Below are 18,963 nucleotides of genomic sequence, written 5' to 3'. Positions count from 1 at the left end.
GACTAGGGTTAGGGGGTAGGGATGGAGTGGGATGGGGACTGACTTCTAATGGGTATGGGGTTTCTTTTGGGATGATGAAAATGTTCCAAAATTTGCCTGTGATGATAGATGTTCAACTCTGTGAATATACTAAAAACTATAGAATTGTACACTGTAAGTGGGTGAATTATATGTCAATAAAACTGTTGAAAATGCATAAGTTCAAAGAAAATCGGTTATATTGAACCAGAGGAATCAAAAGATAAACAGAAAATCTTGATAAAGAAATAGATGTGCTTCCTTAGTAAGGCATTAAATAACAAGATCCAAGTCTAAGAGCTAACTTACTTTTGAAGTAGTGATGAGTGTAAAATAAATTTTGAGACATGTGCAACAACTACAACAAAAATGATTGACAGTTTCATTAGCATCATTAAAGAACAACAGAGGTGGAAAAAAGGAGGGAAAGTAAAACAGTCAATTGTTTCCCCTGATAAAGCTGCAGGATTAAAAAGTGCATACATACCAGAGATTTCCTTTTAGTGGGGCTGGAGATTTGCAAGACGGCGTCCAGCCTAGTGCTTTTAACATGTTTACACAAAATTGGCTGTACCAGCTAAATCACTGCCAAGCAGCTTGGACCTCTCTGGCTGTACCCTTCAGTCACTCTGCAAGGCAGTGGGAGGGGACAGGCGTAAACCTAATGATACTTGGTCACCAAAACAAAGCAAGCTGGGACACAGAATGTAAAATTAAAACAATGAGTAAGAAAGCACTAAGGCAAGAAAGCATCTAAGGCACGACATGCTCTCCCTCCTGTGTCCAACTCATCAGAGAAGGAGACATGACCAGACTAGCCTGGGGACTCGGGTGAGAATTGGAGAGACTTCAATGACTTCCCCTCTACCAGATACCTACCTCCAGGACTAAATTTCAAAATATTTGACAAGTGATAATCGGCCACAGAGCAATCACAACTGTTGCCAGTCACAATACTAGAACAGAACCTTGGAGGTCTCTTGCTATGATAGATATTACCTGATTCAGTTGCTAGATTGTGGGGAGGTCCAGAAGTCCTACAGGCAAGATGGGCAGTGGCTCTTCATCAACTGGCACAGAGGATGTCCAAGTCCTCTGTTAATAACTGAAGTGGCAGATTCTTTATCATCTGAGCCAGCAGGGAAGTGCCGTATCAGTATACCTCACCACAAACATAGGATAGAGAAAGCAGAACCTCCTGAAAGCTTTATGAAGGAAGGACTGAGCAAGTGGTTGATGCTTCCATTCAAGGGACATCTTGCAGATTTCACCAGTGGAAATTTCTCCTCTTGACTGAAGGACCAAAAGAGATTTTAGTGTACCACACCAAGTTTTTTTTTTTTTTTTCAAATTTAGACTCTAGAAAGTCACCTAACTGCTAAAGTAGGGGTTCATTTCAGTGAAAATCCTAATCCCTACCTTTTCCTCATGTGGGAAGAAGCAAAGAAAGCAGGCAACCTTAAAAGGGAACTGATGGATATTGGGCCACACATCCTGTTGCCCCAGATCTGAACCCTGAGGTCTGTCTGTCTGTAAGGGGTCTCTCTCTCTGGACTGCCTCTCCCAGCACCAGGGTGCTCCTTCTACAGACTCATCCATCAATGTACACATAGCTCAATTCCTCTTCCTTTGAAGAGAAGGCCTTCAAATAGAGAGGGAAAGTGGATAAGCCAGACCCTGAGGCACAGCCTTTACTAGGCAGGGGAAAATATATCTGTGGGCTACGTATGGGGCTCCTGAGCAATAAAGAGGAAGTGAGTCATTTTAAAAACAACAACCATCATTTTTATTAAAGTTATAATGAAATATTACAACAACTTCTTTTCTTTTATAAAACAAAAACTTTAATATTTACAACATAATCAGTTTGGGAAAAGACAAACAGTATAAAAATGAGGAAAAGTGATGAAAAGACAAATCCAAAGACAGAATAAATACAGCCTATTTATGCACCTGCCCAGCCCTGGTGGCTGCTGCCAAAGTACCAGACCCTCGGCCGCAGAATTAGCAACACCTCAAAATTTTGTCCAGTGTCAACATGTCCAAGGGTGGGATTTTGGTGACTTCAAAGAAGATCCTGCAAAAGGAAGAGGGGTTTGCTCAGTGTGAAATAGGCCAAAGCAAGGAGGATCCATGGAATAAGTGAGACACTGGCCCTTGGTTCCCTATCTTGCTTTAACTCTGGAACAGAAAATAAGGTAAAAAAGTACATGAATCCTTCCTTCCCCTTAAGTGAGGTTAGTCTGGGCCTTCCCATGATGAAGCATAAACCCAGCCTCAACTGGAGACATACTAACTTGTGCGAATACTTGGAACGTACAGTCTTGAGCTTATTGCAAGACTGAAAAGTCAGTAGGATGTTCAGTTGCCTGACCAAGGTGTGAAGATCAGAAACCTTGTAGCCACTGTAATACTCCAGGATAGGAGCCTGGAAGAAACAACATGAACAGTGACATTTATGACAGGAAGCAGACCTTTCCTGTCTCCAACACCCAAGTCCAAACCTCCTATCCATAGTACAGGCAGGGAAGATAGTCAAACAATTCAGACTCATACAGCACAGATACCGGCCAATAATTATAGGGTTCTACTTACAAAAATATGTTCTATCTGCAAGCTAGTGGAATGGCTATATCCATATGTACCAGATGGATATAAGGCCCAGTCATAGGTATTTAAACTGAAATCGGGGGAGCACGGGAAGATGGCGGAAGAATAGGACGGGGCGGCCACTTTCTCCCCCACAAAGTCAACAAAAGAACATTTGAACACTGAGTAAATCCCACAAAAAAACTTCTGAATACCGGCAGAGGACATCAGGCACTCAGAAAAGCAGCCCATAGTCGAGGAAAGGAGGTAGGAAATAGATAAAAAGATAAAAAGAGAGACAAAAAAGGGAGAGACGGAGCTCCATCCCCGGGAAGGGAGGCTTAAAAAAAGAAAAAAAAGAGAAGTTTCCAAACACCTGGAAACACTGGTGAGTGGAACCTCAGACGGCCGCATAACTGGGAGACAAAAGACATAAATAATTAAAACTCACAGACTAAGTGCCCAGAGGAAACTCTCAGCAGAGAAGCGGCACAGACACCCGCGCCCCTCACGAGCAGGCGGGGGCTGGGCAGGGAGGCACTTAGAGGGAGAACCGGGCTTGAACGTCCCAGGGCAAACTGAGGGCTTGAACCTAAGATACCAGAGCAGAGGTTGCAGATAAAGGGTGAGAGGGCTGGAAAAAGCCTGTGAAAAAGCCCCAAACCAGCCCCGCCCACAAAACCAGGCTTGGAGCGGAGTGAGCCGGCAGCGGGCGCCCAGCCCCCAGCCCCGCCGACACAGCGGGGAAGGCAGCCAGCGGTGGGGTGGGGGCAGCTGCGGCCCCAAAGAGGCTTCCCGTGCCAAGCTGCAGGCAGGCTTCCTTGCTGGCCAGGACTTCTTGGGTTCGGGCCAGTCGAAATCCGCCTGAGAAAGTGCGCCCGTTGTACCCCCAGAAAACCGAGCGGCAGTGACCGGGAAGGCGATAAGTCGCAGTGACCGCGCTCGCCAAACGCCTGGTCACCTGAGCTGCTAGGACCGGGGAAGGCACAAAACGCAGGCCCAGCCAAGTCTGCGCCTTTGTCGAGTACCCAAGGACCTGAACCTAAGCCGCTCAGACCTGGGAACTGCATGCAACCCAGCGCCAGCTGCGGACAGCTCGCAGCAGAGCAAACTAAAGCCTAAGCAGCATAAACGGAAAGCACACACGCCTCGAGTGGGAGCATTCCCAGTGTAGCCAAGACACCGCGAGCACTCCCCACAGACGCCAGGGATATCTGTTAGCTGTTCCTCCCTCCCCATAGCAGGACTGAATAGGAGAGCCGGGGAGAAAAAAAAAAAAAAAGTGTCCACCACCGCATCCTGGTGTCAGGACTGAAATTAGACACTGAGGAGACCAGAAAACATAAGAGCTTTTTCAACAGAAGGAACTGCCTTGGAAGTAACAGAGGGAGAAGCCTTGAGCCTCCTGCAAGAATAAGACTGAAAACCAGAGGCAGAGGCTTAAGGCCAAATCCTCAGAACACCAGAGATGTCCTATTCCTGAGAACATTAATTGATAGGTACTCATCAAATGCCTCCATACATACACTGAAACCAGGCACCACCCAAGGGTCAACAAGTTTCAGTGAAAGACATACTATGCAAGCTATCCAGCAACACAGGAGAATAGCACTGAGCTTCAATATACAGGCTGCCCAAAGCCACCCCAAACCCACTGACATCTCAAACTCATTCTGGACAATTCATTGCACTCCAGAGAGAAGAAATCCAGCTCCACCCACCAGAACATCTACTCAAGCTTCCTTAACCAGGGAACCTTGACAAGTTACCCATCCAACCCCACACACAACGAGGTAACTACATAATAAAGAGAACTCCACCAACTGTCAGAAGACGGAAACGCCACCCCGAACACAGCAATATAAGCAAGATGAAGAGGCAGAGAAATACCAAACAAGTAAAGGAACAGGATAAATGCCCACCAACACAAACAAAAGAGGAAGATATAGGTAACCTAACCGATAAAGAATTTCGAATTTTAATTGTAAAAACGATTCAAAATCTGGAAAGCAAAATGGAATTACAGATAAATAAACTGGAGAAAAGGATCGAGAAGATGGAAGAAATGTTCAATAAGGAATTAGAGGAAATAGAAAAGAGTCAATATACAATGAATAATACAATAGATGAGATCAGAAACACTCTCGAGGGCACAAAGAGTAGAATAACGGAGGCAGAAGACAGGATAAGCGAGCTAGAAGATAGAATTGTAGAAATAAATGAAACAAAGACAGAAAAAGAAAAAAGAATTAAAAAAATGAGGAAAATATTAGAGACATATGGGACAATATTAAACGCATCAACATTCGAATCATAGGAGTCCCAGAAGAAGAAGACAAAAAGAAAGACCATGAGAGAATACTTGAGGAGATAATAGTTGAAAATTTCCCTAAAATGGGGAAGGAAATAATCACCCAAGTCCAAGAAACACAGAGAGTCCCTAACAGGATAAACCCAAGGCGAAATACCCCAAGGCACATATTAATCAAATTAACAAAGATCAAACGAAAAAAAATATTAAAAGCAGCAAGGGAAAAACAACAAATAACACACAAGGGGATCCCCATAAGGATAACAGCTGATCTTTCAACAGAAACTCTACAGGCCAGGAGGGAATGGCAAGACATACTTAAAGTGATGAAAGAAAATAACCTACAGCCTAGATTACTCTACACAGCAAGGATCTCATTCAAATATGAAGGAGAAATCAAAAGCTTTATAGACAAGCAAAAGCTGAGAGAATTCAGCATCACCAAACCAGCTCTCCAACAAATACTAAAGGATCTTCTCTAGACTGGAAACACAGAAAGGGTCGAACCCAAAACAATAAAGAAAATGGCAACGGGATCATACTTATCAATAATCCCGTTAAACGTAAATGGGTTGAATGCCCCAACCAAAAGAAAAGGCTGGCTGAATGGATACAAAAACAAGACCCCCATATATGTTGTCTACAAGAGACACACCTCAATACGAGGGACACATACAGACTGAAAGTGAAGGGCTGGAAAAAGATATTCCATGCAAATAGAGACCAAAAGAAAGCAGGAGTAGCAATACTCATATCAGATAAAATAGATTTTAAAACAAAGGCTGTGAAAAGAGACAAAGAAGGAAACTACATAATGATCAAAGGATCAATCCAAGAAGAAGATATAACAATTATAAATATTTATGCACCCAACATAGGAGCACCGCAATATGTAAGACAATTACTAACAAGTATGAAAGGGGAAATTAACAATAACACAGTAATAGTGGGAGACTTTAATACCCCACTCACATCTATGGATAAATCAACTAAACAGAAAATTAATAAGGAAACACAAACTTTAAATGATACAATAGACCAGTTAGACCTAATACATATCTATAGGACATTTCACCCCAAAACAATGAATTTCACCATTTTCTCAAGCGCACACGGAACCTTTTCCAGGCTAGATCACATCCTGGGCCATAAATCTAGCCTTGGTAAATTCAAAAAATTTGAAATCATTCCAAGCATCTTTTCTGACAACAATGCAGTAAGATTAGATCTCAATTACGGGAGAAAAACTGTTAAAAATGCCAACATATGGAGGCTGAACAACACGTTGCTGAATAATGAACAAATCATAGAAGAAATCAAAAGAGAAATTAAAATATGCATAGAAATGAATGAAAATGAAAACACAACAACCCAAACCTCTGGGACACTCTAAAAGCAGTGCTAAGGGGGAAGTTCTTAGCAATACAGGCACACCTCAAGAAACAAGAAAAAAGTCAACTAAATAACCTAACTCTACATTCAAAGAAACTAGAAAAGGAAGAAATGAAGAACCGCAGGGTTAGCAGAAGGAAAGAAATCATAAAAATTAGGGCAGAGATAAATGCAAAAGAAACAAAAGAGACCATAGCAAAAATCAACAAAGCCAAAAGCTGGTTCTTTGAAAAGGTAAATAAAATTGACAAACCACTAGCCAGACTCATCAAGAAACAAAGGGAGAAGAACCAAATCAATAAAATTAGAAATGAAAATGGAGAGATCACAACTGACAACACAGAAATACAAAGGATTATTAGAGAATACTATCAGCAATTATATGGCAATAAAATGAATAACTTGGAAGAAATGGACAAATTCCTAGAAAAGTACACCTTGCCAAAACTGAACCAGGAAGAAATAGAAAATCTGAACATACCCATCACAAGCACGGAAATAGAGGAAGTAATCAGAAAGCTTCCAGCAAACAAAAGCCCAGGTCCAGAGGGCTTCACAGCTGAATTTTACCAAAAATTTAGTGAAGAGCTAACACCTATTCTACTCAAACTCTTTCAGAAAATTGCTGAGGAAGGAAAACTTCCAAACTCATTCTATGAGGCCACTATCACTCTAATCCCAAAACCTGGTAAAGATCCCACAAAAAAGAAAACTACAGGGCAATATCACTGATGAACATAGATGCAAAAACACTTAACAAAATTCTAGCAATCAGAATCCAACAACACATTAAGAAGATCACATCATGACCAAGTGGGCTTTATCCCAGGAATGCAAGGATTCTTCAATATCCGCAAATCAATCAATGTAATACACCACATTAAGAAACTGAAAAATAAAAATCATATGATTATCTCAATAGATGCAGAGAAAGCTTTTGACAAAATACAACATCCATTTATGATAAAAACTCTCCAGAAAGTGGGAATAGAAGGGATATATCTCAACATAATAAAAGCTGTATACGACAAACCCACAACAAACATTATCCTCAATGGTGAAAAACTGAAAACATTTCCCCTAAAGTCAGGAACAAGACAAGGGTGCCCACTCTCACCACTACTATTCAACATACTTCTGGAAGTTTTGGCTACAGCAATCAGAGCAGAAAAAGACATAAAAAGAATACAAATTGGAAAAGAAGAAGTAAAACTTTCACTGTTCGCTGATGACATGATCCTCTACACAGAAAACCCTAAAGACTCTACCAGAAAACTACTAGAGCTAATGAATGAATACAGTAAAGTTGCAGGATATAAAATCAACACACAGAAATCACTTGCATTCCTATACACTAATAATTAGAAAATAGAAAAAGAAATTAAGGAAATCATTCCATTCACTGTTGCAATGAAAATAATTAAATACTTAGGAATATATCTACCTAAGGAAACAAAAGACTTGTACATAGAAAACTATAAAACACTAGTGAAAGTAATCAAAGAGGACACTAATAGATGGAGAAATATATCGTGTTCATGGATTGAAAGAATAAATATTGTGAAAATGAGTATACTACCCAAAGTAATTTATACATTCGATGCAATCCCTATCAAGATACCAACGATATTTTTCACAGAACTAGAACAAATAATCTCAAAAATTTGTATGGAAATACAAAAAACCTCGAATAGTCAAAGCAATCTTGAAGAAGAAAAATGGAACTGGAGGTATTAACCTGCCAGACTTCAGGCTCTACTACAAAGCCACAGTCATCAAGACAGTATGGTACTGGCATAAAGACAGAAATATAGATCAATGGAACAAAATAGAAAGCCCAGAGATAAACCCACGCACCTATGGACACCTTATCTTCGACGAAGGTGGCAAGAATATAAAATGGAGAAAAGACAGTCTCTTTAACATGTGCTGCTGGGAAAACAGGTCAGCCACTTGTAAAAGAATGAAACTAGAACACTTCCTAACACCATACACCAAAATAAACTCAAAATGGATTAGAGAGCTAAATGTAAGACCAGATATAATAAAACTCCTACAGGAGAACGTAGGCAAAACACTCTCTGACATAAATCACAGCAGGATCCTCCAAGACCCACCTCCCAGAATATTGTAAATAAAAGCAAAAATAAACAAATGGGACCTAATTAAAATCAAAAGCTTCTGCACAGCAAAGGAAACTTTAAGCAAGGTGAAAAGACAGCCTGAAGAATGGGAGAAAATAATAGCAAATGAAGCAACTGATAAAGGATTAATCTCCAAATTATACAAGCAGCTCCTGCAGCTCAATTCCAGAAAACTAAGTGACCCAATCAAAAAATGGGCCAAAGAACTAAACAGACATTTCTCCAAAGAAGACATAAAGATGGCTAACAAACACATGAAAAAATGCTCACCATCCCTCATAGTCAGAGAAATGCAAATCAAAACCACAATGAGATACCATTTCACATCAATCAGAATGGCTGCTATCCAAAAGTCTACATGCAATAAATGATGGAGAGGGTGTGGAGAAAGGGAACCCTCTTACACTGTTGGTGGGAATGCAAACTAGTCCAGCCACTATGGAGAACAGTGTAGAGTTCCTCAAAAAACTGGAAATAGAACTGCCATATGATCCAGCAATCGCACTCCTGAGCATACACACCGAGGAAACCAGAATTGAAAGAGACACACGTACTCCAATGTTCATTGCAGTACTGTTTATAATAGCCAGGACATGGAATCAACCTATATGTCCATCTGCAGATGAATGGATAAGAAAGCTTTGGTACATATACACAATGGAGTATTTTTCAGCCATCAAAAAGAATGCATTTGAATCAGTTTTAATGAGGTGGATGAAATTGGAGCCAATTATACAGAGTGAAGTAAGCCAGAAAGAAAAACATCACTACAGTATACTAAAGCATATATATGGAATTTAGAAAGATGGTAACCTGAACCCTGTATACGAGAATGTAAAAGAGACATAGGCATATAGAACAGTCTTTGGGACTCTGTGGGAGAGGGTGAAGGTAGGATGATTGGGGAGAACGGCATTGTAGCATGTATATTATCATAAGTGACCAGTCCAGGTTCGACGCATGATACAGGATGCTTGGGGCTGGTGCACAGGGATGACATGGAGGGAAGATATGGAGAAGAGGAAGGTGGGAGGGAGGGTTCAAGAAAGAGAACACATGTACACCCGGGGCAGATTCATGCCAATGTAAGGCAAAACCAACCAATATATTAATGTAAGGTAATTTGCCTCCAATAAAATACATTTTAAAAAAATAATAAATAAATAAATAAACTGAAATCCACTAAGAATTCAAGGAACAGGACAGACTTTATAACTTACGCACTATTAGGTTAAAAGCCAATGGCTAGGCAAAACTCAGGACAAACTTGAGGTCCCAACAAAACAGCCAACAGGAATTTAAGGTTGTTCTTCCTCTCTGGCTCGAGCAGCTATCATTTCATGCATTTATTTTCTCATTCAACTTTAAGGATGCCTAGCATGTGGCAATGGAGAAGGCAATGGCAAGCCACTCCAGTACTATTGCCTAGAAAATCCCATGGATGGAGGAGCCTGGTAGGCTGCAGTCCATGGGGTCGCTAAGGGTCGGACGCGACTGAGCGACTTCACTTTCACTTTTCACTTTCACACATTGGAGAAGGAAATGGCAACCCACTCCAGTGTTCTTGCCTGGAGAATCCCAGGGACGGGGGAGCGTGGTGGGCTTCCGTCTATGGGGTCACATAGAGTCGGACACGACTGAAGTGACTTAGCAGCAGCAGCAGCAGCAGCATGTGGCAAAAGGAGTATAGTGGAGTGTTTAAAACCAAAGATTCTGCAGGCAAGCTGATAGGGTTCAGATTCCAGCTCCACTTACAACATGACCTTGAACCAGTTACTTAACTTCTTGGTACTGCTGTTTCTAAATCTGCAAAATGGAGATCATCACAGTAATTACATAATAGGATTAAATGAGTTAATATACATTAAGCACATGAAACAGAGTCTAGCATATACCCATACCATATGAGCTAGGATTAATATTAACCAAGCCTCATGTACAATGCTGGGAATACAAGGATGACTAAGGCTATTGCCCTTGAGGAGTCTGTAGTCTAGTGGGAGAGACAGACATTCACACAGAGAATTACAAAATGTGTGGAAAGTGCTACCAGGGAAGGGAACATGGGACACTAGAGGAAGAGAGCTGTAGGACCCATGACTTTTGTCTGGGAGAGCCACAGAAAGCTTTGTAGAGAAGCATACATCTACAATAGGTGCTAAAAGTCTAATGGAAGTTCCACAGGTAGAGAAAGGAAGATTTATTATTCTGCAAAGCAGGAGTTTTCTTAAAACGTCTTAAATTATTCTCCCTGAACTCATTTTTTTTTTTCAAATATCTTACCTGGAATTGGGGGCAGGGGATAAGACGTCCACCAATTTGGATCCCTTTCCCTTTTACATGCCCCTGAGATACTTCTGCAGGAATCTCAGGGCTCCACTGAATATTGGAAACCACTGCGACAGGCAAAAGGCAGTCATTGGAATGCTACTTTCACCTCTCACCATTCCCTGTTAATATGTTCTCTGCTCTATCCATAGGAAATATCTTATCTGCCTCCCCAAAATCACACTGTTTCCTTATTGTCTTCACATATTTTCAATCATTCTTCCCTCTGCCTAGAATGTCCCTTCTCACATGTTCCTACTCATCTTTCAAGACCCAACTCAAAAGTAACATTCTGTGTGGAGCCTTTCTCATCTATAGCAGTACACACACACACACACACACACACACACACACACACACACACAGTGTAGAGGACTGTGAAGCCAGACTACCTGGGTTCAGATCAGGACTGACATTTAGCTGATGTTAGTACATCCACATCAAATATTAAAATACTGAAATATTTCTATGCTGGTTGGCAAGCAGTTTGCTGCCCTGAGCCTCTCAACCGTCCTCCCTGAAGACTACCAACCTTCCCCAGGATCCAAAGCCTGGGTCAGCATAGGGCCTCCAGGATCAATACTCCAGAGCTATGGCCACAACCATTCTGATTGTAGAGTAGGTATATACTTTGAACAGACTCATAGCTCTCAAAGTCTAGCTCTGCCTCTCATTAGCCAAACATGGGAACTTATTTCTTATCTGTCCAATAGGGATAATACTGTTGATTTCACAGGGTTGTTGTAAAGATTAAGTGAGTTAATACATAAAGTGTTTAGACCATCATCTAAGCATTCAATAAGTGTTAACCATTATTACATATTCTTTTTCATCATCATCACTGCCATTTACTGAATGTTTTCTCTTTCTGTCATTTCAGGGCCTTGTCCAAGTTCACACAACCGCTTTTAGGGTTCTTTCTCAGCACACAGAGGTTCTTCCATCACTAGTGGTGCTAGAATTTCTAAGCTGGAGGGGCATAGGGGAGGTTGGGAAGAGTATGCTTATTTGTGAACACACTCTTCTACTTGGATTTCATTTACATCTCAAAAATTTCATAGTTTTCTAAAGTTGTTTTTATTCACAATTTTTCATAAAATTAAGAAAGTATCAAATATACATTTTATTTGTATTGAGGAAGGAGGCTGTGGAGGCTTTCCCCTTCAGAGAAGAGTACTACAGTTTATGTCTGAGTCCCCTGTTATCTACATGGACAGTTACTTTCACTGCTCTATTCTCTGGGTCAGTACTTGCCAAATCCTGTTCCAATGAGCTCTCCTGTATGGGGCCAACCTTGATGAGAGGACTGCAAGGAGCATGGGTGGCGTGGGGTAAGGCAAGAAGTGGGTCTACCCCACCCCCTGCCACAATCAAAATAATTTCACATTAGTCTGTTTTGTGATATTGGGCTTTTAGGTGAGCTGTCTTTAGAACAAATGGTACTGTGACAAAGAAAAATGAAATAAAATACTTCAAACCAGGGCTACAGAAAAACTTTAGGCAGCCAGGCCTCTAAGAGGTCAAGATGTTAAAGGATTCATAACAGCACATATGCAGCAGTTTTGTCACAGATTTTCCCACAACCCTAACTTATACCTTCCTCCAGAGCTGACCCTGTGCTTTTAAATCCCTACCCGGTCTTCCCCACTGCCCACAATTGCTTACCCAGTGTCCGAGCTGGTTCATGCAGAGGGCCAGGAAGAAGGAGGCAGCAGCGAGCTTGGAAGCCCTCTCTTGGACATAGTCATATTCCAGCAGGGTCAACTCACAGATGAAGCGGGACGAGGTCAGTGTCTTCATGCTGGCATAGACACACTAAAGGCAGGAAGAAAACTGACTCAGCAATCAATTCAGAGCACTGGCACCAAGCAGATGACCCCTGCACTCACTCCAGTTATCCTAACTTGGGCCTAATGGTTCTCTGCCTGAGCGATGTACTTCTGCCACCATGATTCACATTAAGGACCCTGTCCCTAAAGCACAGAATCTTTAGGAGGGGAGATTCTGAAATCAGCAATGGTATTTGCCATCTTTAGGGTCTTAAGCCAAAATACCAACTGTGCTTGTGGTACACTCCCACCTCCCCTTTCTGTATATGCCATCCTTTGAAAAGCCAAAGGCCTCCAACTACTATCTTTGCACCAGGATCCAGCTAGAAATCTTTTCTTGTTTGAATCTACACACACACACACACACACATGTATATTATATACATATATATTATATATACACACACACACACATATACACACATATATATATATTTATGGGCTTCCATGGTGGCTCAGACAGTAAACAATCTGCCTGCAATGCGGGAGACCTAGGTTCAGTCCCTGGATTGGCTCCTTGAGAAAGGAATGGCAACCCACTCTAGTATTCTTGCCTGGAGAAATGCAAGGACAGAGGAGCCTGGTGGGCTAAGTCCATGAGGTCACAAAGAGTTAGACACAGCTGAGTGACTAACATTTTTCATGTATATTTATATGTATATATATACACACAAATCCTACCACAAAACACACTTGTAGAATAAATGAATAATTACAAAGTGACTTCCCTTGTAAACAATATTCAGGTGAAAGAAGAGAACTTTGCTAGCATCTCCTCTAAACTTCCCATGTGTCCCTTCCTGATTAAAGAATCTTCTTCCCCTCCCCTACTCTGCCCTCACCTCAAAACTTTACAGGCATACAATGGAAATCTGCAATTTTTTCTGCCAACCACCACCACCACACTCCATAAAGATTGCCATTCTAGGAGGGTATCTTGAAGAAACTTCTGTATCCTCAGTTGTCCCTTTCCCTACCACTCAGGGAACCACTCTGGGAATGGAGGGGACTAACTCAGCAGTGGGAAAATGAAGATGTGCTTCCTCCCTCTTACCCTAGCATATCTGCGCAGAAAATGATAGGCGATGGGAATGTTGATATCAAGTTTGAGGATTTTCAGGATGCTGGCTTCCATGGCGAGCAACTCTTCTCTCTTATAAATATCATCGCAGATGTACAGGAAGTCATTCACACTAGGTGGGCAGTGCTCCTATGGATGGAGAGGAGAGGCAGTCACAACCAGTCAAAGACAACTCATTCCTCCCTGCTTGGAGATGAAAGGCAGGGGAGGAAGGGGTGAATGATAGGAGGTAATATAACATTCCCTGGAATAAACCTTCAGGGTAGCTCTGAGAGCCAGCATTGATGTGAGCAGTCCATCTGAAAAACAAAATCAAAGACATAAGAGGAGAGAGGACAAGGCCTTTTGGGGTAGATTCTTACAGCACTGGAAGTGGCACAGCACAGCACATGGACTGGAAGCACTGATCTCTCTTCTGATGAGTGAGAGCCAGGAATGGGAAATCTAAGGCCTGCTCTGAAGGGAATGGAAGGAAACAGACCACAAAAAGGGGAGCGAGAGATGGAAAACAAGCCCACACTTTGTTTCCTAGTCTAAGGAATGAATAAGGATGTTTGGGAGGGGGCATTTTGGGGTAATAGGCACCGCAACAGAGACAGAGAGATGGGCACAGAGGGAACCCAAGCAGAGACTGAAGGTGGTGGGAGGATATGCAAGGGGGGCTAGACTGGGAAGATGCAGGGCAGATGGGGGGTGAGAGAGAACAGCACCTCTCTCCCCATTCAGGAGCACCTTCCCATGTCCTGCCCTCTGCAGGTTGAAATTTAGCTTTGGGGTGAGGAAGAGGAGGTAGGAAGACCCCTGAATCTTTTACCCAGCTGCACCTCACTGCCCACTCCAGCATTCTTCTCACAACTTTCTCTATCTTCAGATCACAAACTGGACCAATCCTCTGGGTTTGCAGACAAGGAAATTGAGGCCCAGAGAGAGAAAGAGACTTGCTTGAGGTCACACAAGCACCTAGTGACAAGTCCAGAACAAGAAATCCTCCCTTCCACTGTTCTACTTGCCAGTGGCTCCTTCCTTTTTCTCTTCTCATAGCATCTCCTTACCTCCCATTGCAAAAGTCTTTCTATACTTCTCAATCTTGTGAGGGGAAGACACTCCTACTCCAAAAAACCTAGTGGAGGTTCTTTGTTTTGACAACCAAAAGACAGGTAGTCCTGGTTCCAAAATTTGATAACAAGAGCACTTTGCACTTTCCTCCTCCCTCCTGTGCTTGGCTGGCTTCTTTTTAACCCTCTTGAGGCTGAGGCAGGGAATACTTGCTTAATCCACAAGGACATCCCTAGGTAGGCAGAGGGAGGAGGAGGGAGAGAGAGAAGGAAAAAGAGAGAGGAAGGGGAGCAAGGGAATGAACCAGGAAGCCAGTGAGCAGAGAACGGAATGAGCTAGAGAGGGAAGCAGGGAACAAGGGAGAGAGTGAGAGAGGAGGAAGGGAAAGAGGAAGAAAAGCAAGAAGGTTAGGAAGCAAGAGCAGGAAGGAGGGTGGGGTAGGAATGAGGGAGAGAGCCAGAGAAAGAAGAGGCCAGGGAGGAAAAGAGGATGGAGTGGAACAAGAAACAAGCCTGAGTGAGAGGGAGTTGAGCAGAGAGGGAGCAAGGAGAGAGGGGGAATAACGGAACCAGGGAGTAAGAGAACGAGGGAGGAAGGGAGAAGAGAGGAAAGGAAGAAAAAGAAAGCAAACAGGGAAGGAGGGTGGGAGGAATTTAAGGTGGTGGCGGGGGGAGGGGTCAGTCATGATGCCAGGGTACCATGGAGCAAGGATGGGAGATAGGAAGGGAAGGAGCAAGTGGGGAGGGGAGACAAGGAACCAGAAGAAAAAGAAGGGGGAGAAGAGAAAGGGGTAAGAGGGGAAGGGGGAGGGGAGAAAGAGGGAGGGGAGCAGGCATCAGCAGAGTGACAGGAAGGCGAGAGAAGGAAGAGCAAGAGAAAGAATGTGTGACAGAGGGAAGAGAGTTAGCTAGGGAAGGAGAGGAGTGTGAACAAAGGAAAGGGAGGGAGGGTGGAGCATACGATGGAGGGAGAAACTGGGTGGGTAGGAGGGTGGGAAGGTGGTAGGAGGGAGGGAGGCATGAAGGAGTGAGGGAAAGAACCAGGGTAGGAAGGAGAGGATCATGAAAGGAGGGAGCAAGTGAGGAGGGGATGGAGTAATTGAGAGAAAGATAGAGAAAAGGAGGGCTGGAAAGAGCAAGAGAGTGGGAGGGTAGATGGAGGGAGGGAGCTCAGCATGGAGTGAGTGTTCAAAGCATGGACTGAGGGATCAAGGAAGGAATTGAAAGAAGGCTGGAGGGAGGAAGGGAGCTATGGAGCAAGGGCGGAAGTATAATGAGCACAGAAGCAGAGTAAGGGCGGAAATGGAGTGAGAGCCAGGAGCGGGGATGTGGGTCAGAACTGGCACAAGAAGGAAGCAAGTAAGGAGCAAAGGAGGGAGAGTTCGAATTAGAGAGGGAGGTACTGATCGAGGTAGGAGCTAGCAAGTGAAGAAGAGAGTGAAGAACGCATGGGAAAGCTACTTAGGGATACAGCTGAGGAGGGAACACAAAAACAAATCCACAATTCTAAAGGTTTTTGCACTCGGTAGAAGTTACTACTTCTCTGTTCCTAAACCATAAGGTTTTATACTATTAGCCTATCTGAAGGAAAAATGAGAGTTGAACAAGACTATTTAGTACCTGAGGAAGAGGAAAGAATCAGATAAAGTAGTTAGATGGATTATGGCCAGCTACTTGCTTTTATAATACTACTTCAAAAGTAATTTACGTGGACTCACTACCATCTACAGCAGGCCATTTTCTCTTAAATGCTTCCAGCACCTAGATTTGGAAATGCTTCCTTATACATGCAATTCAAGACTCCACCAGAAGGAGATGGAGTTGCTGGAAGAAGAAAAGGGGGCAACGACACAAAATTATGGTCCAGAAGAAAGCTTTAAAAAGAACAACTTATTTAACTAGGAATGTGTCCACATACACACATTTTCAAAGAGGAAAAAGGAGAACTTTGTTGATGCCAGAAAACAAATACACTACCATTTGCACCCAACACTAGCTTCCCTGCCGTGGAAGACAGGCAAAAATTTGATAGGAAAACTTAATTGTGTTCATGAATGTAATTGTATACACACACAGATACACATATATGCAAATGTACATACATGCATACATGTGATATACATGTATATAGTATATATACACATGCATGTTATATACATACATACATACATACATACATGGCTTGGACAGAAATTGATTAATTTTCTCCAAGTCCCATGGATTTGGGCTCACCTCAAATTTTGCTGCAATCAGAAAAGCAGTGGAACCATGGAGTTGTAACTTGTCCTTCTCACATATTACCTTCATAAGGTAGTGATCTACCAGCCTCACTGCCAAGTACAGGGTCTCATGATTCATCTCAAAGGCCATCTGGAGGAATACACAAACAAGGCAGGAATCTGCAATGTTGTCCAACTCCAAAGCCATATCCAGATGGATCTAACTACCTGGTCTGTGGTATTGAGGACATTGTAACTACAAGGCCTAGCCAGCTGAAACTGCCATGAGTGCAAGACATGCTTCAGCTAGGTGCCTGGCTGTATATCTAGTGCCTCTGAGGCCCCTGGCAATACCTATCCCTACACATTTGGGTAAACAACAAATCTTACATCAGAGGGAGATGCTCTGCCTTCTCTATGAGCACCCTAAGTGAACACACCTTCTCTCTTTCATCTCCAAAACTTAGATTCTTGCTCTCCACATTTGCTAATTTATAGTGTAAACCATAAGCATTGACTTTTTGTAATGCTAGCGCCTGGCTTAAGTTTTGATTGTCAAAGTATCTTCTTCAAAGAGACATCTACTTCAAGAATGGCTATGTCCAATGAATACACTGCCAGCCACAAGACGAGATAATAAGCCAGGCCACCTTCCCCACTGAGGCTTCTCTGTTTTAGAGATCTTGGTTGGTTTTGATAACTGACCATTTGGAATGATTTTTTTTTTCTCTTCCCAGGCTTTAAATTCTTGCTTTTATGTTTTAAATTTGCCAATAAAGAGTGAGAACCAGAAACCCTAGACCTCCACCTCTGATCCAGTAAAAGCAGAACCCCCTGGCCTGCATGTTTACCTGTGTGTTGTTTCTTTCTCTCCTTCCCTCCAACCTCAACCTCACCATGTGGACCCAGCTGTGCTGTGTAATTTCCAAGTCCTGTAAGTAATAAACCTATATTTTTTCTAAGTTTCCTATGGTTATTGCTGAAAGGTGTTTCGCTATCATAATACAAACCACAGAGGGTAGTCCAGCCATGACATTAGTTACTGATAGGCTGAGTCCAACACAAAAAACACTATTACCTCATACAATGAACTCCCAAAAGAGATGTTTATTTAGCTCTGAAATAACGGGACTTGTTTATTAGTTTATTCATTCATTAGTTTCTCTTCCCAACTTGATATGCTATTAGAATATATGGACTGGGAGCAAGTACCAATAGCACAGTTTGTAAGTGAGCTGAGGGGCTAAAGAAGCCAGAAAGAGATTAAAGCATTAGTAGCATAACCTTCCTTTCCTTCTTTCTCTTATTTATCCTTATTTTTGCCTTCACCAGTTCCAAGAAACTGCCTACTATAGGCCTAGTCCCACAGTTAGTGTTAGCCCATATGTCATCTTTGTGCAAATTAGAAAAAAGGTGTTTCTCTGGGTGAATGCAGCCCTACAGTCACACATCTTATCAAGTAGACAATATTTTTATATAAATTAGCAAAAGGTGCCCTTGCCACAGGGCATAGCAACCCCATAGTCAGAATGCACAGCTTAGCAAATAAGGATATTAGCTGGATTCCATGCCTGCTTTTACCTTACCTGGAAGCTGTGTGTAGGCACAATTTGCACTCATGGTGGTCTTACACAATTCTCACTGAGGTTTCTTCCTCACAATACCTTGAGTTCTTAGGATTCGAAAATAATACAAGAACAACAGACTGGTTCCAAATAGGAAAAGGTGTACGTCAAGGTTGTATATTGGCACCTTGCTTGTTTAACTTATATGCAGAGTACATCATGAGGAAAGCTGGGCTGGAAGAAGCACAAGCTGGAATCAAGATTGTTGGGAGAAATATCAATAACCTCAGATATGCAGATGACACTACCCTTATGGCAGAAAGTAAAGAGGAATTCAAAAGCCTCTTGAAGAAAGTGAAAGAGGAGAGTGAAAAGGTTGGCTTAAAGCTCAACATTCAGAAAACAAAGATCATGGCATCTGGTCCCATCACG

At 42.4% G+C, this 18,963-nt stretch overlaps 1 protein-coding gene across 1 annotated transcript in view; it reads right to left on the bottom strand.

The window, feature by feature from the left end:
* Positions 1-2,022: 2,022 nt before the first annotated feature.
* Positions 2,023-18,963, bottom strand: part of LOC148773814 (G2/mitotic-specific cyclin-B3-like) — a 61,967-nt gene continuing 45,026 nt past the window's right edge. Inside the window, 5 exon segments of the mRNA XM_088832694.1 lie at positions 2,023-2,095; positions 2,316-2,446; positions 12,448-12,597; positions 13,666-13,821; positions 16,980-17,117. Coding sequence (XP_088688820.1) covers positions 2,023-2,095; positions 2,316-2,446; positions 12,448-12,597; positions 13,666-13,821; positions 16,980-17,117 — 648 coding nt within the window.

Source organism: Moschus berezovskii, chromosome 26 (assembly GCF_049115385.1).
Source record: "Moschus berezovskii isolate FMDL1 chromosome 26, NW_MosBer_1.0, whole genome shotgun sequence".
Lineage (NCBI taxonomy): Eukaryota > Metazoa > Chordata > Mammalia > Artiodactyla > Moschidae > Moschus > Moschus berezovskii.
Note: the sequence above shows the minus strand (reverse complement) of the source record. Positions and strands in the feature narration are given on the sequence as shown.